The sequence below is a fragment of the Triturus cristatus genome, chromosome 9 (genome assembly GCF_964204655.1).
Source record: "Triturus cristatus chromosome 9, aTriCri1.1, whole genome shotgun sequence".
Taxonomy (NCBI): Eukaryota; Metazoa; Chordata; class Amphibia; order Caudata; family Salamandridae; genus Triturus; species Triturus cristatus.
Window position 1 is genome coordinate 181294077 of NC_140592.1, and position 23095 is coordinate 181317171.

The 23095-nt window shown below is 45.7% G+C and overlaps 1 protein-coding gene across 3 annotated transcripts in view; it reads left to right on the top strand.

Moving 5' to 3' along the window:
• The window catches only part of PRICKLE2 (prickle planar cell polarity protein 2), a 738899-nt gene extending 732635 nt beyond the window's left edge, over positions 1-6264 (top strand). For all 3 annotated transcript variants that reach the window (XM_085624699.1, XM_085624698.1, XM_085624700.1), the window contains one exon: positions 3593-6264. In XM_085624699.1, coding sequence (XP_085480825.1) covers positions 3593-4494 — 902 coding nt within the window. In that variant the 3' untranslated portion in view covers positions 4495-6264. The remainder of the gene's footprint in view (positions 1-3592) is intronic.
• The last annotated feature ends 16831 nt before the right edge of the window (positions 6265-23095 follow it).

A 23095-nucleotide genomic window follows, 5' to 3' on the forward strand; every position in this document is an offset into this window, starting at 1 on the left:
CCATCAGAAGAAACTACCTCCCGAGAACTGTTTTGAAAGCCTGCTAAAACAGAATGCCGCAATCAAAACCCTTCACCAAACATAGGTTTATTTTCTACAAGTATATTACAATAGATCGAAATCGGCATGCCTCTGGCTTTATTTACTAAATTGTAGCAAATATCAAGTGCACAGAACACTTACTATGAACCAGATGTACAAAGAAATAATATACTATTTCGGATCCTGTTCTGGGAACAATTTGTTTTTACGACTAGAGATGCACAGCACATTTAGACTATGAAAAGGAGAGTTTCTTTTTTTTTATTTTAAATGATAAATGCAGTGCATTTCTCCATTTGTTGACAAAATCTTGCAATAGTCTTAAAAATATTTTAAACTAATTTAAATTAACAAACATTTAGTAAACAGTTAAAAATTAAAAATCTGCTATTTGTAGATATACACCCATGGAATGGCTTTATTTACTTAAGTTTTGCAAATATCAACGCAAAGAGTACTTACTGCAATCAGAAAGAAATAGAGAAAATAGAGATTTTTCAATCCATTCAAAAGTACCAGACGGACAAAGGAATAGTGTAGCTTCTATTTCCCTTATTGGGTGCCTTAAATGTGTTGTTATGGCTTGAGATCTTCTGCACATTTAATGAATGCGAGGGCTTTAACTTTATTTCTACATGATAAATGCAGTACATTTCCTCACATGGTTCCAAATTCCTGCTTTCATCTTAAACCATTAGGCCAAATTTGGAAACATTTAGTGAAAAGTTGACAATTTACCATTTGTGGGCATACGCCCGTAGCAGGGCAAGAATTATTGTTGCCTCAAGAGAAATTACATTGTGTCACCCACACTGATATCCAGAGAATGCTATATGCTAAGGGTGGCAGAAGTCACATCGTGCGTCCTTTTAACCTTGAGAACATAAGACTGACTCATATTTCTATCATTAGACTCAGTTCAGCCAACTTCTTACTGCTGGGGAGTTAGAGGAAGGGCAAAGAGTGAAATTTACTGAACAGAAACATGGTTCTTACTTTCTCTGACCACTCTGCCTGCATGATTTGTGATACCGGGGGTAGTATGGGCAGTGCCAAGTGCATCATTGGGCATGACAGGGGTGTTGCTGCCACTTCTCATAACATCTGATTGCTATCCATGCACTGCCCAGACATAGGAGGTGGAATGTTTACATTTGCCTCTCACCCTGGACAACTGGCAATGCCTAGCCGTGCCTTACCTTGCTAATAGTCCATGTCCCTCCCATTTGGTCTTAAATAGAGAGCCTCCAATTTATCTCATAGCAACAATGTCAAAAATATCTTACTCAATATCCCCCGCAGAAGCACTCATTTATTCTTCATAGTAATACCTTCCAGACCTTTTACCGATACACATACCATGCTACTCCATACGCACATCCTACTCCTCTTCTTCACTCTCTCGCCTGCCAGCTCAAGCATCAGCCAAGACTTGCAACACTTCATGACTCTTCCATGCATATCTCTCACCACCTCACCACCTGTGCTTCATCTTCTCCTGTGCATCTGCTACTTTCTCAATTCATAACTCTTTTGTAGCTTGCTGATCACCTTTCCTACACAAGCTTTACATTCTGTCTGTCACCACACTTCCTTCTGCTTTCTCCTCTCATCCTGCATATTTTTTAGTCCACCCCACCAATCAGCCTGAAACTTCTCTTTGCTGCCACCTCACTCTCCATTTTTCACCCTTTTACTTTTCCTTTTGCCTCTGTTTATCTTTCCACCTCTCACAGCTTTCCTCCCACCTACCTCTGCATCTTTTCTTCATCTCCCTGCCTATAAGCTGCATTCTCCCTTTTGACTTTCCTTCTCTAACTTTCATCTCTTCCACTCTCCTCCTGCATCTCTTCTAGTGACCTTACTTACCAAAACTCCTCCTTCTTCATTCTATCTCTTTCCTTTTCCTATTGCAATATTCCATTCCATTTCAATGCCACTCCTGAAGCCATACCCTCCCTTGTCGCTTCTGTCTCACTCTTCCTGAAGTGTCCTTCCACATCTCCATCTGCAGTTTCCATTTTCCTTCTCACCTTTCCTTCCACCTCTCCCTCCTTCTCTCTATCCCCACCTGCAAGAATTACCCACTCTTCAGTCTGCTATGACATTACTTTCTCCCTCCACTTAGTTCTCCCACTGCAGCTGTTGCTCCCCCTGAACGCTCTACACCTTAACCTCCAGTTCTTCTATACCCTCTCATTCTATGATTTTCATTTTACTACCTCTCACTTCTTTCCCTGCCACTCTAGCCCCCGCTCTGCTTCCTTCTCTTCCCCTCTGACATTGCATCCTTAACCCTCTTTTCCACTCCCCTTCTCTCCTTGCAGCTTTTCTTCTCCCTGTCCTATCTCCTCTTGAAGGTCTTCAACTTTTCGAGTGCTGCCCATTCTTGCCACAAGTCAGGCAGTAGATGGTTGGGCCCAGGAGAGGTGAGGTGGTGGTCTTTTGGGCAGAGTCTATTGGTCTTTGGCTGCCTTGCTCACCATGACTGCTGATGTGTCTTATAGTCTTCCCCTTGTAGGTTTCTGCAGATAGTAATTACATATGCAACTCATTCATTAATACAGATTTAGGGCAAGTGCATCACCTACCAAAGCCTTGACCCAGTCTTGCATACTTTGTGAAGATTTCACCATCTATGGAAATTCACAAAAATTCACTTGTGTATGTATGGATCTCTACACAAGGCATACATTTCCATGTATAGTCTTCTTCCGCTAAACTTCTTGGGAACTGTCTGCCGGCTGGCCAGTCTGCAGTTGTCATTTTAGTAGACACATATTAGTTTAGAAAACATGAAAAAATATTTTACAATATTTTATCGGTAGAGGAACCAATTACTTTTAATCACAGCGGCTTTCTTTCCAGTTTCATTCTGCTGTCTTTTGGGGGACAAGGAGCTGTTGTCCTTGCATTTCTGTTGTGGGAAATACCAAGATGAACGTTTGCGAATACCTACAACCTTACGAGTTTGTGGGCGCTTCATGCATTGAATGGTCACCATCTCTTTACATCCACATTAAACTTAGTATTGTGGAAAATCCAGTTTATCATCCCTAAACACTGTTAACTGCCAATGACGTTGGTATTTCTTCCAGATATAATAAATGAGGCTAGAAGATAGAGGCACAGTAGAGGCATCATTATATACTTATTTTGTTTGTTTAGTGAATAGAACAAGTAAAACCCATATTCAATTGACAGCATGCACCTTCAAATTTCACCAAAATGAGGAAAAACATGTTTTTGATGGTTCTGTATAGAGTATTGCACTGCTTTGGTGTTGAATGATAGAGATCTTTCATGCATCACACAATGATGTGACACTGTGAACATAGAATCATTATTGGTTGGGCATGCATGAGAGTACTTAATGGAAATATTCTGCTTCCAGTTAAAGGAAGCTGATCTTGTGATATCACAAAACCAGTGACTAAAGGCAGAATGAAGCTCTAGTTCTTTTCAAATATATTGTCTTATTTCTTTTACTCCTAGTCAGTAATATAAAAATGGTATTTCAATGTTGACACTTTTTCTGTTTTTACTTTAGGAATATCTGCAGATGGGGGACCCAAGCGTCAGGAGCATCTTTCCAGATTCTCAATGCCTGATTTGAGCAAAGATTCAGGGATGAATGTCTCCGAAAAATTAAGCAACATGGGCACTCTGAATTCTTCAATGCAGTTCAGGAGTGTGGAGTCAGTTCGTAGCTTACTCTCGGCACAACAGTACCAAGATATGGAGCCGAATCGTAATCAACTAGTTAATCCCGCCAAATACAGAGAACTTTCTCAGCATGGACGGCTTCATCAGTCTTTTGACTTTGGAGGTGGGATGCCAGTGAATGATATGAGTGCCCAGAATGTGGCTAAACATGCTCCTATGAGCGATCGTACACAAAGACGAGCTCAAGCCCGTGATAGTGATCCACGCAACCGTCCCCACAAACCCAGAAGGTCCAGGCGCTCCCGCTCAGATAATGCCCTACATCTTGCTAGCGAACAGTGCAACAGAGTGCAGGAGATCCCTTTTCTAAGAACCAGGGAAGACTATGACCGATTCATGCTCCAAAGAGGTGCCAGAGGTTCTCTGGAGCACGGGCAGAGGCGAGATATGTACGGTCGTTATCCCAGGACTGCATCAGATCTTGCTTTGCAAAATCAATTATGTGAAAAATGGGGGCCATATTTGACTGAATATGATTGGTGCTCTACGTGCTCCTCCTCTTCAGAATCTGACAATGAAGGATACTTTCTCGGCGAGCCCATTCCACAGCCCACTCACCTTCGATATGTAACCAGTGAGGATCTCATTCACCAATATGGCCAGTGCGGTGGTGGCGGTGTGGGTGGAGGAGGTGCGGGTGGCATACCCAAGTCTTCCTCTTTAGGTGGCAGAGGACAGTTGCACAGCAGAAAAAGACGCAAGAGCAAAAACTGTGTCATATCTTAATGCACTTGCAGGCGTGGCCCGAAAAGTGTAAAAATCACAAACTTGCACTGTTTTTGATTTGGAAGCACCTTTTTTTGCAACAACAAAAAGACTGATGTTAGGCATTTGTGATATTGAGGCAACATTCTGAATTGGCTTCTATAAATAATCATTATTGTTGGCATGTTGGATATTTTTGCACATTTCACTTTGGAAGCAACTTTCACTTTAAGATCTTTATTATTGTCTCGTTTGTTCCGTGTAACCAAAATACTGCCAGTCTAGTCTTTTCCATCTGATTTGTCCCATGTTTTAGTTACTGCTGTTCGCCTCCATGCCCTTATTCTATGCATTATCCTTCTGCTTGTCTTCAATCTTGGTACTAATGTCCTCAAATAATTTATCAGGCAATGCATATCTATATATATGTATAGTAAGTTATTTACATGTTCATTGTAAATGGAATGTAAATGAAAGTTCTGATAATATTTTTGTATTTTGTAATATCAAATGAATCTCTGTCTTTCCGAGCACACATGATGGAAAAGTGGAAACTGCATGCACATTCAACATGGTCTTCAGTAAGAGTAAGGTGTTCGGCTACACGTTATCTTTATTAGTGTGCTGAGTGGAATATTTTCAAGATCAGCATTGTATAACTAGGCCGTGAAGTATCATGCAAGTTCTCTTGGCCGGCTTTTGAAGAATACAATGATGTGCTCAAACATGTCGGCAAACTGGATATTTTTAGCTTAGAAATGTCTATCTTAAGTTAGGCAAATTATTCAGAGCTGCAGAAGTCAACTGAAATTGACAACAAAATGGCTTCCCACCACATTACCCTTCAGGAATCTGATAGGTCAATAGTTGCAAAAAGTCATTCTTAACCAGAACTTCGAGCCTAGTCATTTTTACACACTATACCTTTCCCTCAAAACCTAGGTAGTGGAGGTATTTTTTCAATTGAAATTTATTAGTTGGCATAGTGGCAGAAATTATGCCAGCACCTCTCATTTGACCACCTTGCTTGACCATCAATCCCTCTAAGCCTTGCAAGAGCATAACTGCCATTGGTGACATTTTCACTGAAAAAAATAACCAAAGTCTGATGAAGAAACACATCCGTGTACAGAAATGTTAAGCTAATAAAATTTAAAGTACTGTTGTGGAGAACTAAAGTTGCAATTGGTGCAGTTGTGTGACGTCAGCCTCAAGTTGTTTTGAATATAACATTTTGATATCCTCTTGTGTCCCGAGCAATTTTACCTGCTTATACTTTACAAGGTGAAAGAAATGTTAAGCACCGCTTCTTAACCTGGAACATGTTGGAGAAAAGATGGTAGATTAAAGTTGGAGCAAACGGTGATGTGGCATGACCTACAGGAGTGCTAGTAACATTGAGCCATTCTTTATTGTGCTAGAGATGTGAGTATTCCTCTGTATGCTTCAATTTGCATATCTTGTACTAGCTGCAGGGTGTTTGAGATCATTTGCTTTTCAGGTACAAATATTACAAAGTATTCATTGTCCTTGATCAAAAAGCAATACAGGCATTGGTTGTTTGTAGTTTTTAGCATGCCTCCTTTCACATCCAGAAGCTTTATATAAATTATCAGAGCCTCTCGAATAAAATGTAAAAAAAAAAGAAAATATCGGGGGACATTGGTGAGTCTTTTTCTGTATCACAAATGAAACCAGTGTTTTATTTCTTTTAATAAAAAATAAATGAATATTGTCAGAAGATATAATTATTTTACCCTATAAAAGTGAATAAAATACTTTTAAAAATAAGTCTTGTTTTTTTTTACGTGTTGCAATCAAAGTTGTTTTACATTTTATGATGTAATAATGTTACCTGATTTCTTGATCAGGTAATTGGGCTCTATGCAGAGAGGAGAAACCACCCTCTCCACGTGGGGACTTATGGGGAAGGTAGGCGAAGACGCACAGCAGCGTCAGAAGCAGAGCAGCTCATGCGCATGAAGGATTATTCAATTGGTTGGCACATTTGAAACCAACCCTTGTACATAAAGTAGGTTTTGTTGGGAAAAGTGGGGGACGTTATAACGGTTGCATTACAATATCGCTGAATGTAAGCGGAAAGAGAGAGCTCAGGTTAAGGGATGGTGTGAGTAGGGAAGTAGGGAATATGAACATTAACAAATTAAAAATTGGAGGCGGTCTGGCCTGGTGTGGGCAGGATGCAAAAAAAGACGATGGAGAGTTTTGAATTAAAGACTAGGAAATAGGAGGTTGTAAGGTTCACTTGTTGGAAGTTCTATATTTAAAGGAGGGATAATATTTAAGGGAGGGGGGTGGGTTAGGATTCTTTGTTAGTACACCATTAGGGATTTGTAGAGGGAAGACTGATGTAGTATGAACTCCGCTTTAGTGCAGCATGAGTCTCGGATGTTGTTCTTCCTCAATGCATTGACAGCAGCTGGTGCTAATCCCAGCCTTCTAAACCATATAGAGAGTTTTTATTGTATGGTATCTCATTTAATAATCAGTGTTCATCAAAAGCCAACACAACCTTGGTTTTTTTAAGTGCCATGCCAATCTTTTATTGGTTATAGAGTAGTGAAGTGCAGGCTGTTTTTCTAAATATTGATTGTATTTACCAATGCCCTGCCTCGCACATGATATTTTGTTATAGTCCCTATGAGGTTTTAAAGGGATTTGGGAATTATTCGATATGCCTTATGGCTGTTGCCTTTTTAGTGAAGTTAACAGATTCAGCGTGTTATGTTTCAGACTGATACTCTAATTGAGAATGATCGCTTAAATGTTTATTTACATATTTGGAGTATTATGTCACTCAAACATGCTGCTTTATCGCTTCTTTGGATGCCCATGCAATACAACGCACAATAGTGATGCAACATTTTGGGCCTACCTTCTTATCATTCATCCTCCGGTGAACCTTTTTATCTGACTGAGAGGTGAGGAGAGTTAGCATTTCAGCAATTTATTTCAATTAACAGTGTACCCCATTTGGCAACACGATAAGGACCAGGAATCAGTGACTAAAATTAAAAGGCTTATTACAAATCAATTTCAATCAATATATATATCAAGTTAAGGTACACAGATCTCAGTACCATGCTATAAAGATACAGAATAACAACTGGGAAACCTAACCTTCTAAAGACGTTCAGGTGTACCACATTAAACAAACAAGATTTCCGTCACAACAATACAAAAGATTAGCATTAAGATCTGATGCTCAGAGAAGAGTTTTTGGTCCTCTCTTCCATACATGAGTAAAACTAGAATGCTCTAAGTTAAAGTCCAAACTAAGAAGATGGTTCATTAGTCTAATGAATCTCAAATTTTAGGGGACTGCAGAAAATTAGGAAAATGTGTGAAAGTACAGGAAGTAAAGGAAGTGAAGGAAGGTGTCAGCATTTCAGAAGCTCTGTCAAGAGTCTTCTTGGGTCAGTGAAAATGTGAGCATCTGGCTTAAGCAACTCTCAGCAAGAATCAAAGGAATAAGCATACATTTCTAAACCTCTCAAAGTTCAAGAAAAAAATGCTCCAGCCTCTGACAGTGTTGACTCCAGTTATTCACAATAAAATCATGCAGATAACCCTCTGTTCACATCATCAGAGGTTCCATTGTCCTTTTCCATTCTCATGCTGTAGGCTGAAACATCGGAGAAATATCCCACACTGAACATGGTAACAACACCATCCTTGCTCACCCAGACCCATATTGTAACACTGCTGAATGGACTCTTCGGGTATCATTCTGGCTCTCTATGTTCTTTCGCAAAAAGAACTATTGATGGACAGAATGCAGAACAATGTCATACATTCACCCCAGTACAGAGATCTGGGCCTAAATCCATCGTTGTTTTGCTCACCATGCCATTCCAGTTTGGACCCAGCCATATGCAAATCAGTCTTGACCCTGTCCCAATGGGAACAGTCCAGCCCGAACTGCCAGGCAAGGTCCTCCCTGAACTGGAAACAAGCATCCTAGGACCGGTTTCGGGGTTTCACCCCTCTTCAGCCAGGATAGCTTGATTCCAGTGGCATGGAGAGCACGGGACTCACGTCTGAGCATACCCGTTCCACTCGGGGTGACAAATGCAAAAAGAACTATTGATGGACAGAATGCAGAACAATGTCATACATTCACCCCAGTACAGAGATCTGGGCCTAAATCCATCATTTTTTTGCTCACCATGCCATTCCAGTTTGGACCCAGCCATATGCAAATCAGTCTTGACCCTGTCCCAATGGGAACAGTCCAGCCCGAACTGCCAGGCCAGGTCCTCCCTGAACTGGAAACAAGCATCCTAGGACCGGTTTCGGGGTTTCACCCCTCTTCAGCCAGGATAGCTTGATTCCAGTGGCATGGAGAGCACGGGACTCACGTCTGAGCATATCCGTCCCACTCGGAGTGACAAATGCAAAAAGAACTATTGATGGACAGAATGCAGAACAATGTCATACATTCACCCCAGTACAGAGATCTGGGCCTAAATCCATCGTTGTTTTGCTCACCATGCCATTCCAGTTTGGACCCAGCTATATGCAAATCAGTCTGGACCCTGTCCCAATGGGAACAGTCCAGCCTGAACTGCCAGGCCAGGTCCTCCCTGAACTGGAAACAAGCATCCTAGGACCGGTTTCGGGGTTTCACCCCTCTTCAGCCAGGATAGCTTTATTCCAGTGGCATGGAGAGCACGGGACTCACGTCTGAGCATACCCGTCCCACTCGGGGTGACAAATGCAAAAAGAACTATTGATGGACAGAATGCAGAACAATGTCATACATTCATCCCAGTACAGAGATCTGGGCCTAAATCCATCGTTTTTTTGCTCACCATGCCATTCCAGTTTAGACCCAGCCATATGCAAATCAGTCTTGACCCTGTCCCCTATGTTCTTTCGTCAAGGTCTTCTTCTCAGGCTCTCTCTCTCTATCACTAATACAGTGCTGTATCTATTCTTAAAAGAGTAATGTGTGTGAATACCTCCAAGGAAAAGTCATGTCAACAGAAATGGAAAACAGTATTTTATGCAGAATAGAAAAGAGGCCAGTAAGGGCAAGTTTAAATGTTAATTCAATGGCGCACATTTAATATGCTTGTGCACGATTATACATAAAAGAATATAACTTGTCAGTACATTAGATTCAAATTGCATGTGGCATACAGTAAATCTTTAATAAATATGGCCTAGAACTACATTTTATATGAAGTATACGTGTAACATTAGTGCACACGTTGCATAAATCCATTATCATTTCTACTTTTAATAGGTAAGAATGGTTTATTTATCAAGGTTATGTATTTTGTGACATGTAAAGGTGGGGTCAAAATGACACTGTGCCAGTAGTGAACATAATTCATTAGCTACACTCTGCTTCTGATAGTTTGCTAGTCAAGTTGGGTAGTTGGCCAGCTTGAGTAATTGCCTATAGTATTCAAGGAATTTAAGAGTGTGATCAAAGAGGGTAAAAAGAGTTCACTTAATAGATGACTTCAGAGGTTCAGCATTTTGTCTTTGCTCTGTCCATGGATTTTAATTCCTACTCATTGAAGAGGAAACAAATGATTTTCAGCATTTTCCAAAAACATTAATAGTTAAGCTGTACATTGAGGGCTAAAGGGAGGCGCATCCCAAAGCTGCTGGCTCTGTACCTCTAAAATAATAATAATAATAATAAATGAGTTTCTAAAGCGCCTGGTTATACTAACTAGTATGTCCCCGCGCTGCAGCTAGCTTCCCATTATGTTTTGGTAACATGAGACGATCCTACAGGCTCAGAGAACTATATATGGAATAGCCAGGTTTTTAGTTTTTTTCGGAAGGTCCTTTCCAAAGGTTCTGACCTGAGTGTCTGAGGGAGCCAGTAGACTGTGAAGGTAGCTAGGTCCCTTCACCTGCAAGATGCGGTGGCTGATACATAGCATTTTAATAATAATTCTTTCCCTCACCGAGAGCCAGTGTAGGCTTGCGAGGGCATTCCTGGATGGAGCTCTCCTGGGCAGCATCAAAACAAGGCGAGCCGCCGCATTTTTAATGCATTGCAGTCTTTGTATACATTTCCCACTTGCTCCAAGATATAGAGCGTTCCCATAGTCCAGGCGAGATGTTACCAGTGCATGGACCAGGGTTTTTCTGGCGGATACGGGGAGCACATCTAGCGTCTTCCGAAGGCCCTTCATTATTCCGAAAAATTTCCAGGCAACAATCCAGGCTCTGCCATTGTGTGCCAGCCATCAACCTTGCTTGGCAGGCTATCTGAGGCGTGGCTGATCTGAGATTCTTTGCTCAGATAAAGTTTCTGGACTCTGAGTGCGTGTGTAATCTGTGCTTGTTCCTGAATTCGTTGTGTAAGGTTCACATACCTTTGAATTTGATACTGGGTGCGACCAGGAGCTACTGACATAGTATTTAAGCTAAGTTTGAGGTTGTTGTCTTTCTGCTACTCTTTAGACTTGGTTTTGAATTCTCTGTAGCCTGTTAAAGAGTTTTGTAAGTAGACCAGATTGCTGTAGTTCCGACAGACAATCCTTTCTTAATTTGCTACCCCATTCCATAGTTTGTTTTGCAAAAATGATGGTCCTTTTCAACTACTTCATTTAGAAGTTGTTTGTGTCTATATCTACATATGTCCTGGGAATAATTGCTAAATCCAAGATGAAAATATCCCATATAGACAGCATGAAACAAACATCCATGTTACTGCTCTTGCCACTCCACCCTCTCCCCATTGATCGTCCACATCAACATAACCAACTTAAACCCGCATTACACACTAGCTCTTCTTAGAAAAATCATTGAGAAAGCAACTTCCAGCCAACTACAATAGCAAATCAACAAGAACAGATTTCTGCAGTATACACTATAGTGTGGAAGCTTCGTGGAAGCTCCGTCCACTCTCCGGCCCATCTTCTTCATTGGCTTAGGTTATAAATGCTGCCTTCCGATTGGTTTTAAGCTTGTTAATCCCTCCCCATGACAGCCATGTCAGTCATTTGTATCCTTCCTTGGTTACTGGCCCCTTTACAGCACAGACTACTTTCTTCCTGTGCCCCCCCTCCCGCAGTCCGATACCTTCTCGCCACTCCCCTCGTGCCTCCTCGCCCGCACGAATTGCCATTTGCAATGCAATTGGTCTCGCGTAAATGCAAGTCCTATTGCATTGCCAATGCTTGCTTTTAATTATTGTGATTCGCCACAACCAGCCTCAGTCTGACGCACCCTGGCTTCAGCCACTCCGCGTCTGCCGTAAAGAGACACAAGCCGACAAACACTTCTTTGCAAAAGCCCCGGCCTACCTCTGTTTGCAAGATTCCATCGTTTGCGCGCCACAGCTTCCCTCGACGAGCGTGTATCTGCGTAATTGCGGGCCTGCGGCTTTCCTGCCTCCAAACTAAAGATCAGGGTAGGTTTAACACAGTGAATTTACTGCCAAATGCGAGATTGGGTAGTCTTTTTGTGGCAGGAGATCCAGAATTTCGTCTGCGTGGTGGCTGTGCGTGTGTTTGTATGTGCCGGTGCCCAGTGGTTGCGGCCGCCACCTCGCTCCACTCACCTGGGAATGGGAGCCATGTGATCAGGAGAAAGGAAAAGCCGTTGCCAAACTTGGAACGTTTTAACCGCGGGTTTCTCTGTTTGTCTCTTGTTCAGCCCTCGCCGACATTTAATCATGCCTAAGAAGAATAGTGTCCCTTACGGGTAAGTATTCCACGCCGATGCGGATGTAGTGGTAGCGCTCTCTAAGACTTTCCCCCCCCCTTGTACTGGAGAACGGCTCAGAAGGGAAGGTACCTCCAGAGCAGTGGGGTAAGTATGAGCCGGTTAAAAAAAGTCTTTCTCCTGGGGCTGACAAGAGATGGGCGTTGGTGCAGGGGCGATGGGGCATCCATGACTTAGTCCCGTACACCGCACCTTCCAAAGGGTAAATGGACGAAGCTCCATCCTACTCCTGAAGATCTAGGGCGTCCTTGAGGGAAACCTCTGTAGCTGCTGGCGGTAACCTTACTCCGCATGCGTTCCCAACTCCACACAGTGTGCAACCAGCGTTACCAGATGCCAGGACTGGACAGTGCAGTCAAAAATTGGCACTGTGTGCAGTGCAGGACGGGCTCAGAAACACCCGCCCATGGTTGACCAAGTTGAAGGATAGCAGGAGTAAGGCTTCCTTATCTAGGGCACAATAACAGAGTATATATATATATATTAAAAAAAAATTCAGCCCATGCAGATTATTAAACCAAAGAAGCATTATTGCCAAAACGAAGCCAATACAATCCGATCAGACATCTATCAATCAATCAATCAGTGACACTTGTAAAGCGCGCTACATACCCGTAGGGTCTCAAGGCGCTGGGGGGGGGGGGGGAGGGGGGGGGGTGCCGCTACTGCTCGAACAGCCAGGTCTTTAGCTTCTTCCTGAAGGAGAGGTGGTCTTGGGTCAGGCGCAGGTCGGTAGGGAGGGAGTTCCAGGTCTTGGCGGCCAGGTAGGAGAAGGACCTTCCTCCTGTAGTCGCTCTTCGGATGCGGGGGACGGCGGCGAGGGCGTGGTTGGCTGATCGGAGGTGGCGTTTGGGAGCGTGGAAGTTGACTCGGCTGTTGAGGTAGCTCGGGCCTTGGTCGTGTAGGGCTTTGTGTGCGTGGGTGAGGAGGCGGAAGGTGATTCTTTTGTTGACGGGGAGCCAGTGAAGGTCTCTCAGATGTCCGGAGATGTGGCTGGTTCGTGGGATGTCGAGGATGAGTCTGGCTGAGGCGTTCTGGATCCGCTGGAGTCTCTTCTGGAGCTTGGCGGTGGTACCGGCGTAGAGGGCGTTGCCGTAGTCCAGTCGGCTGGTGACGAGGGCCTGGGTGACGGTCTTCCTGGTCTCGGTGGGGATCCACCAGAAGATCTTCCGTAGCATGCGTAGGATGTTGAAGCACGCCGAGGAGACGTTGTTGACTTGCCTGGTCATGGAGAGGGAGGAGTCCAGGAGGAAGCCCAGGTTGCGTGCATGGTCTGTCGGTTTGGGTGCGGTGCCCAGGGCGGGAGGCCACCAGGAGTCGTCCCAGGCGGAGGGTGAGGAGCCCAGGATGAGGACCTCCGTCTTGTCCGAGTTCAGTTTCAGGCGGCTGGTCGTCATCCACTCGGCTACCTCTTTCATCCCTTCGTGCAGGTTGGATCTGGCGGCGGCGGGGTCGTTGGTCAGGGAGAGGATCAGTTGGGTGTCGTCGGCGTAGGAGATTATGCTGAGGTTGTGTTTGCGTACGATGGCCGCGAGGGGGCTCATGTAGACGTTGAAGAGGGTGGGGCTCAGAGATGATCCTTGAGGGACGCCGCAGGTGACCTCGGAGGCCTCTGACTTGTACGGTGGTAGGCGGACTCTCTGTGTTCTTCCGTCGAGGAAGGAGATGATCCAGTCCAGTGCCTTGTCCTGGATTCCGATGTTGCTGAGGCGCCGTACTGGGGTGCGGTGGCAGACCGTGTCGAATGCCGCAGAGAGGTCTAGGAGGATGAGGGCCGCTGTTTCTCCATTGTCCATCAGGGCTCGGATGTCATCGGTGGCGGCGATGAGGGTGGTCTCGGTGCTGTGATTGGCTCGGAAGCCGGACTGTGAGGGGTCGAGGGATCCGTTTGTCTCGAGGAAGGCGGCCATCTGCTTGTTGACGGTCTTCTCGATGACTTTGGCTGGAAACGGGAGGAGCGAGATGGGGCGGTAATTCTTGAGGTCGGTGGGGTCCGCTGTAGGTTTCTTTAGTAGGGCGCTGAGTTCGGCGTGCTTCCAGCTTTCAGGGAAGATGGTGGTGTCGAAGGAAGTGTTGATGATGTCTCGCAGGTGGGGTGCGATGACAGCGTCGGCCTTGTTGAAGACGTGGTGAGGGCAGGGGTCGGTCGGTGATCCGGAGTGGATGGAGTTCATCGTGCGGATGGTGTCTTCGGTGCTGATCGGGGTCCAGGCGTGGAGGGTGGTGGTGGGGGGTGGTTGTTCGGTCATGGTGTGCGTTGGTTGGTTGTTGAAGCTGTTATGTATGTCCGCGATCTTGTTGTGGAAGTATGAAGCGAGGGAGTTGCAGAGGTCTTGCGATGGGGTGATGTCGTTGTTTCCTGCGCTGGGGTTGGAAAGCTCTTTCACGATGTTGAAGAGTTCCTTGCAGTTGTGTGCGTTGTTGTCCAACCGGTCTTTGAATGCTGTTTTCTTGGCGGCGCGGATCAGCTGGTGGTGTTTCCGGGTGGCAAGTTTGAAGGAGGTCCTGTTGTCTGGTGTCGGTTCCCTTCTCCAGACTTTCTCGAGGGCTCGGCAGTTCTTCTTGGAGCTCTTGAGTTCGTCGGTGAACCATGGGGCCTTCTTGCTGCCGGGTCTGCTAGGCGGGGTCCTCAGTGGGGCGAGTTCGTCCGCGCAGTTGCTGATCCACTTCGTGAGGTTGTCGGCGGCTTGGCTGGGGTTCGCTGAGCTGGCAGGAGGGTGCTGGTTCAGGGAGGTGGCGAGCTGGTCTGCTGTGATCTTGTTCCAGCTTCTGCGGGCTGCCTGTTGCTGGTGTTGGTGGGTCGTCGTTCTCTTGAAGGTGAAGTGGACGCAGCTGTGGTCCGTCCATTGAAGCTCTGTGGCGTGGCTGAAGTCTATGTCTGTGCTGGATGAGAAGACTGCGTCGAGTGTGTGTCCGGCGAGGTGGGTGGGGGTGGACACCAGTTGCTTGAGTCCCAGGTTGGCGAGGTTGTCGAGCAGGGTGCTGGTGTTGCGGTCGTTGTTGTTCTCCAGATGGAAGTTGAGGTCTCCCAGGAGGATGTAGTCGGCGGAGGGGAGGGCATGCGGGCTGACGAAGTCGGCGATGTCCTCGCTGAATTGTGTGCGTGGTCCAGGGGGTCGGTAGATCAGGGTGCCTCTGAGGGTGGTGTTCGGGTTGGTGTGGATCTGGAAATGCAGGTGTTCGGCGCTGGTCAGGGTGTTGTCGGTGCTGGTCGTGAGACGGATGGTGTTCCTGTGGATGATGGCGATGCCTCCTCCCATCTGGTTGGCGTTTCGGTCCCTCCGGACGACCTTGTAGCCCTCTGGGATAGCGATGGCGATGTCGGGAGCTGAAGAGGCGTTCATCCAGGTCTCCGTGAGGAAGGCGACGTCAGGGGCTGTGGCGTCTAGAAGGTTCCAGAGTTCGATGGCGTGTCTGTGGACGGAGCGGGTGTTGAGCAGGATGCACTTGAGGTGGGTGCTGCTGGTATTCGACTTGGTGGGTGCTGGTGCGAGGCTGGTCCGGATGCAGGTGAACTTGCAGGCGTGGCAGCTGAAAGGTCCGTGGGTACGTCGTGGAGTGGCTTGATGGCATTCTGGGAGTCGGCCGGTGTTGAGTGCGGTGAGGGTGGCGGCGGAGTACGTCGGGCGGGTCAGTCTGGATCTTCGTTGGCCAGGGGTCCTGGCGCTGGGCGCGGTCCGGTCGCGGACGGGCGCAGACGGGCTTACCTTTGGCGCGCCTTCGGCGCACAATCGGCGCGCCCGCTGCGCGTGACCGCGGCGCGTGACCGCTGCGCGTTCGCACGGTCGCCATATAAGGCGAAGTGCGCGGGTGGGCGGGGCAGCTGGGAGGCGGGAGCGGGGAGGGAACAGAAAGGAAAAAGGGGCGTGGTCAGCGGTGGTGGCGGGAAGCGGGGAGCGGGGAGGGAAGGCGGAGGGCGGCGAGGTAGGCGGGCAGACAGGCAGGAGAACGCAAAGGGCTGAAACTGACTAGAAAAAAATACAGGCACAAAAGTCAGACAAAAGCTGCTAACACGGGAGGAAAATGCAGTTCAAACAAGCACAAATGCTAGACAAAACAAGCACAAAAGTCAGACAAAAGCTGCTAACACGGGAGGAAAATGCAGTTCAAACAAGCACAAATGCTAGACAAAACAAGCACAAAAGTCAGACAAAAGCTGCTAACACGGGAGGAAAATGCAGTTCAAACAAGCACAAATGCTAGACAAAACAAGCACAAAAGTCAGACAAAAGCTGCTAACACGGGAGGAAAATGCAGAAACTGACTAGAAAAAATACAGGCACAAAAGTCAGACAAAAGCTGCTAACACGGGAGGAAAATGCAGTTCAAACAAGCACAAATGCTAGACAAAACAAGCAAAAACAGACGCCAGCGGCGTCAGCCGGCAGCGAGGCAGGCAGCGAGGCAGTGTGTTGGCGGCAACATTGCGTCCCCTCCTATGCCCACCACGCAGGTTGCACACTGAGTAATCGGGGGTTTGCAACTCCAGATCTGCCGGCACACTAATGAAATTATCCACACGCTCCAAATCCAGTAAATTTTGAACACGTTTGCTGCTCCTCTCAGCCTGATATTACCCCCCCCCCCCCGCCCCCCATTATCTTAATTGGTAAAGTACGTTGTTGCCACTTTACATAACACTGTATAAACCCTAAAATGACGACCGCAGGAGCGAGCCATTTTGGGAGACTAACTGCTTCTGCAGCTCTGTCACTCTAGTCGCCATTCTTCCCACCTTGGTAAAGTCATGAATGAGGTCTGCACGTACCGCACAAGGTAGCATGTCTGTTTCATTCTTACCCTTGATTGCTGGAGTTATTAATCAACTCGTACCTCATTGGAATTGCTCATTTTGTTTAAACATGGCTGGGTGCATCAGCAGCCTGTACGCTGGCGCCTATGAAAAGGGAAATCACACGCTGCAAGGTATGTCTTTATATGGTTTTAATTGCGCTACATTTTGAGGCTACAACAATTTCATGGTTTAGCTGATTTGCTAAAGCTAGTGTGTGTGACAGGTGCACTGAACAATGGTGTTATGTATTCTTGCAATAGTGCCTAAAGCTTCTGATTCTTGGTGAAATTAGCATTTTAAATCCTACATATGTTGAGGACATTCTGCTAAATTTGTTTTCTCCTCCCATTTAGGATTATTTCCAATGCTACGTTCGAGCATTGATCTTTGAACATTGTTTTTATTGGGTACGACGTTTACCAGTGCGGTTTACTGAAATATCCGTGACATATTTACTTACAGAGGTTTTTTCCAGCCAGTCCTCCTGTTCCTTTAGTCAACCACTCGCCTGTTTCTTCCAGCTACTGCAGTTTGGGGGCAGTGGGTCAGCCCGCTTCAGCCATTGGCCAACTTCACTGTGAGTGACGTTAATCTCCCCTTCACAAGTTCACCCCGCTTTCAAGTCGCACATCCACACCTCAAAGTTCTCTTTAGTGCCAGGGACTGCTATGGCAATGTGTGCTTGTAGGGTAAACATTTGTTGTTGCTCTTAGCCAATGCAAGAACCATGACCAACCCAAAGTTGGCAGCCTACACCAGAACTATTGGCTTTCCCAGTGCTTGACTTTAACGTTCTTTTAAACTGAACTGCTTCTTACTGTAAATTAGGTTGAGTCTGGTTTTCTATAGGATTTAGCCAGCTTCTCAAATTGCAAACTGCTCCTTTAACTCAAATTACCAATTTAAAAAAAATGTCAGTTTGAATCTATGTTTGTGGCAGTGCTCTTCTTTGTTGGCTTGTCTTCTGACAGTTTATTGGGGTGCGTACTTCTGAGCGCCTCCTGCATTTCATTCACTATAGTGCTCACCCACAAGGGTTTATCCTTAAAACATACATTAAATAATCCACATTTATAAAGCGCGAACAATCACCCATAAGGGTCTCTAGGCGCTGGGGGCCATCGGGAAGATTAAGCAAGCTATTGCCCAGAGTCACATGGTGCTGGGCTAATCTGCCACCGGGGATCGAACCGTGATCCCCAGATTCCGGAGTCAGTCGCCCTGGCCGTGACGCCACACCTCTTCCCTAGATGTGTGCCTGTACAACTTATCTCGTCAGGCAGAATTGAATTGAGCTGTAAATTCTTTAATATCAGTATATGAATCGGGTTTTCTTTCCGGGCAAAAGAATATCTTTCTGTCCAATAACATGTTAATCCCTGATTCTTTATGATTAATTCTTGCCCAAGAAGCTGAATCAATTTTTTTGTTTTGTGAGGTGATGACTTTTGTACCTTTTTAGCAATAGTCCAGTAGCTATTTCTAGTATAAATAGCGGTGCTTAGATTTTACAATTTGAGGAGTAGAACAGTAATCTTTAATTCAGGGTTGTAACTCAATCCGGTATTCTCAAATGGTTCGTCTTTCACAGTTCATTTAATTTAAAGTTGGACACTGGTAAGAAGAATGCAACTATCGCTCGTTTTTTAAATGTGGCGCAGTGTAGAAAATACTTTATCCTGGCTCTAGAAACGCGCCACAAATGTATATACTAGAGAACTGGTCAGTGTTCCCACTTTGAAAGGGTCCGGTGCTTCGGAACCCTCTATTCGTTCTTTAACCGATGACCTAACCAGGTCCCTACAGCCCTAGTGAAAGGTGTTTTAATTTGCGTGTTAAAGATAATGGCTATTTCTAACTTTGTGCTTACTAGCACAAATGTCACTCAGCAAAACAGCCTCCACTCGTTAATAGGTGGTAAGTAAAAGGTTAGCAGGATGACAGTTCTGTTGTATTATTAGCTTTCTTGTTAGTAATTTATGCCTGATGATGGTAGGGCCACCGCCACTGGAATGAAGATTCCTGCCTGCCACATTAGAATTGTTGGCAGTTGGAGAGACTGACTGCCACGGGTCCGAGGGGCACAAGGAACCTGTCCGAAGGAACTTCAATCCCTACAATGGTGGCGGTACCTGCCAAGCACTGCCATAGGGCTTACGATGCCCCTCCTGTTTCATGAAAAGGCTGGCGGAAAGGGAGATTGGGGCCCGTAGAGAGCCCCCTGGCCCTCAACTTTGGGTTTTGGGGTGCATCTATGGGGCCCCTCTAAATATCCCTGCACAACGTGGTGCAGGGATATATGCAACGTCTACATTTTGTACAGCAGCTTGTGCTGCAGCACCAGCCACATTACAAAATATAGACATTCGTCCAACCGCCATCATAATGTAGCCTTTACAAAGTAGCGGACCTTTTAAGGCTATTTTGGTTATACACTGCCACTGCCATTTTATAGTCTTAATGTTGGGTGTCGGTTTTGTTTAGCTTTTATGATATAGGACTAAGAACCCTCAGGAGGCAAGGGGACTTCCTCCCCCAATCAGCAGCATGGCAGGAGGTGTTTGCAGAGTGATGGAGAAAGGGGGAGGGGCCTCCGGCAGATGCGGAGCTTTAAAAAAAAAAAATCTCTTTTCTTTTCTAAGGGAAGGGGGGCTAAGTAGCCACGAGTACCCCATCCCCTGGAGGCCGATTTTGGTCACATGGGCCCCATCCCCTGGGGCCCAGTCTTTCTTTTTTTTCTAAAAATAAAGAAATGGGGCTGCGTGGCTCCCCTTCCATCGGCCAATTTTGGCAATGGGACCCAATCCCCTGGGGCCTGCCCCTTTTTTATAAAAAAGAAAAATGGGGATCGGGGCTGCGCATCCCCATTCCTGGTGTAAATTCGGCCCGGTGTCCCAATCCCACCAGCCTGTAGTGTACTGCTAACATGCAGCTCCCTGTGTGTAAAAGCAAAGTGTGCTTCGCTTTGAGCAAGGGAGAGCAAAATGCTTCCGCTTGTTCAAAACAGAGCACTATTTGGTATGGCTTGGCCGGAGCAAAAAGGGGGGCCGCACAGCCCCCCCTCCTTCCTTGACTAGGGGCCTGCCCCGTGGAGGTGGTGGTCCCCAGGGCCAAGAACGGCCCAAGAGGGAGGATTGCATGGGATCCTCGCATTTATTTAATAATTAGCCATGGGGAGGAGGCTGGTCCCCGGGGCAGCGAGGGGCCACGTGGGCCCCCTTTATCACTTCACATATGGTGATCCCAGGGGCATGGGGGTGCCACATGGGCACCTCCTGCATTACTGTAAAAGCTGCCCCTGGGACCTACACTGGGCTTATATTTAACGAATCGCTGGAGTCTGTTCTTCGTTTTCTTTTTAAATTTCAGCAGAAGTCACCGTTCCACCGCGACTCCCGCCAAAAATGTAACACAAAAAGGCTTCAACAGAGTCACAAGATGGTGACCAAACTTCCTGGTTGGAAGTGTCGGCGACCAATCAGATCTCAGCCTGAGATTGGGAGGGGTCACGGATCCTCTGCGTCCCCAGATATACAACTATGAGAGTGGGTGTATGAGTGAGTTCATTACTGTCTCGGTGGGTAAATGAGCGAGCGATTTAGTGTCTCACTGTGTGCATGAGTGTCTGAGTGAGTCTGTGAGTGGATGCGTGAGACTCTTATTGGGTCTGTGAGTGAGTGGGTGAGTCTCTGAGTAGGTCTGTGAGTGGGTGAGAGAGAGTATGAGTGATTCTATAAGTGGGTCCATGAGTGTCTGGGTCTGTGAGTGAGTGTACGTGTCTGAGTTCATCTATAAGTGGGTGCGTGAGTGTTGTGAATGGGTCTGTGAGTGACTGTGAGAGTGTCTGAGTTGTTCTGTGAGTGGGGAAATGAGTACCTGAGTGAGTTCTGCTTGTTTTCTGCCTTTTATCTGACCTTTAGTTTGCCTCTTTCTGCTCAATTCTGAACTGAATTTTTCCTCTTTCTGTTAAATTCTGACCTCTAATGTGTTTATTTCTGCTCGATTCTGACCTTTATCTTGGCTATTTCTGCTCGTTTATTACATTTATTTTGCGTCTTTCTGCTCATTTCTGAACTCTAGTTTTCCTCTTTCTGCTAGTTTCTGACCTCTATTTGGACGCTTTCCACTTGTTTCTGACCTTTATCTTGCCTCTTTCTGCTCGTTTCTGATCTCTAGTTTGCCTTTTCTGCTCATTTATGACCTCTATTGTGCCTCTGTCTGTTTGTTTTCGACGTTTGCTTTGCCTCCTTCTGCTCCCTGACCTTTATCTTGCCTCTTTCTGCTCATTGCTGACCTTTATTCTGCATCTTTCTACTCATTTCTGACTTTTGTTCTGGCTCTTTCTGACATTTATTTTGCCTCTTACTGCTTGTTTCTGCCCTTTGTTCTGACTCTTTCTGATCTTTTTTGACCTTCATTTTGCCTCTTTCAGGTAATTTCTGACCTTTATTCTGCCTCTTTCTGTTTGTTTTGGACCATCACACTGCCTCTTGCTGCTTGTTTCTGACCCCTGTTTTGCTTTTTCTTCTCGCTTCTGACCTTTATTGTGCCACTTTCAGCTCATTTCTCACCTTTATCTTGCCTCTTTCTGCTCATTGCTGAACTTTATTCTGCCTCTTTCTGCTTGTTTATGACCTTTATTCTGCCTCTTTCTTACCTTTATTTCACCTCGTTCTCATTGCCCTGGGACCACGAGGTGAGCCTCTAGGTCCATGCGGTCCCAGCTGACTCCCTGCCTCCTGCTGAAGCCGGCATCGCTCTCGCATGAAGAGAGCTGCTGGATTTATAAAATCTTGATTTCACAGTAAAAAAAATTTTTTAAACAATGCTTTTTTACCCTTACAGTACCAGTGCTAAGGGATCATGGTATTCCTACCCTGCCCCCTTTTTTAAATCATTTGTTTCAGGTACTTGACTCATGCAGGTTCCCAAGATGGCTGCCAATCAGATCTCAGCACCAGATCAGGAGAGTTTGCAGAGCCTTCACGTACCTGAAGATTTAAATTTGGATTTCATTTAATAACTCAAAAACTACTAAACAGATTGAGACCAATCACAAAAAGGTCGCTTTCTGAACCAACAGTGACCTTTCTGTCAAATTTGGTGTTATTACACATGATGGATCACACAAAACTTTTAAGATAGCAGCTGAAGTGAGCGTTGTACACATTTTGAAAAATTCACGAGGATTCATCAAACGTCGCCAAAGTTATTGGCAAAAGACAAAAACGTTATTCCTTTGGAAACAAGGTCCTATATATAACTACCTACTGCCTTTTTTGGTTGGCTAATAATTTTGGCGCCATTTGAGAAAACATTCAAAAAAATTGATCTATTTTGACTAGTTTCTTAATGGAAAGTTTTGGAGCGAGCTGCGTTAAGGAGAGGTCCCAAAACGCAAAATCCTCATGCATTTTCCAAAACTCAAAAGCCACTAAAATTCACCAGGTATTGTTATCTAAAGTAATTATAACTTGTACCTTAAAGTAACTATAACTCTGTCCTACCTATGCACAGCTAATTACCCCACATATTACATCACTCATGACATGTTCTATAATATCATTGATAACATCGCTGCAACATCTCAAAGGACATAATTGATGACAACACTATGGGGTATGTTCACAAGAACGTGTGATAACTACCGCAAGAGTAGCTTAACGCAACTCTCAACATCGCAGCCCATTGCGGGAAAATAACCCCGTGTCAAAGTGGAATTCACAACAAGGCAGTAGCATGCGGTTAATCCTCCGCAAACGTGGCCAATGTCTGCGATACAACCACCCCGACGAAGATAAAAACACAAACCACAACACCAGAAAACATGCGATGAGCCCATCCGCGATGAGGAAAGCAGGGATAAGCACTGCCAGGACCACACGGCAGGCAGGAATAAGCACTACAAAATCTTGAAAGGTAAGACAGACCAAACAGAAAACAACAGCCAACCACAATGGAGGCAACCCGAGCCAGAAGACAACCCCACCAAACCCATTGGCAACAAAACATTGTACATGGCAGGCCAACTTGGACAATATGAATTCAGCCTCTGACAACACTATGGGGTATGTTCACATTGTACCTGTCAGGGGGTGCTGGGCACAT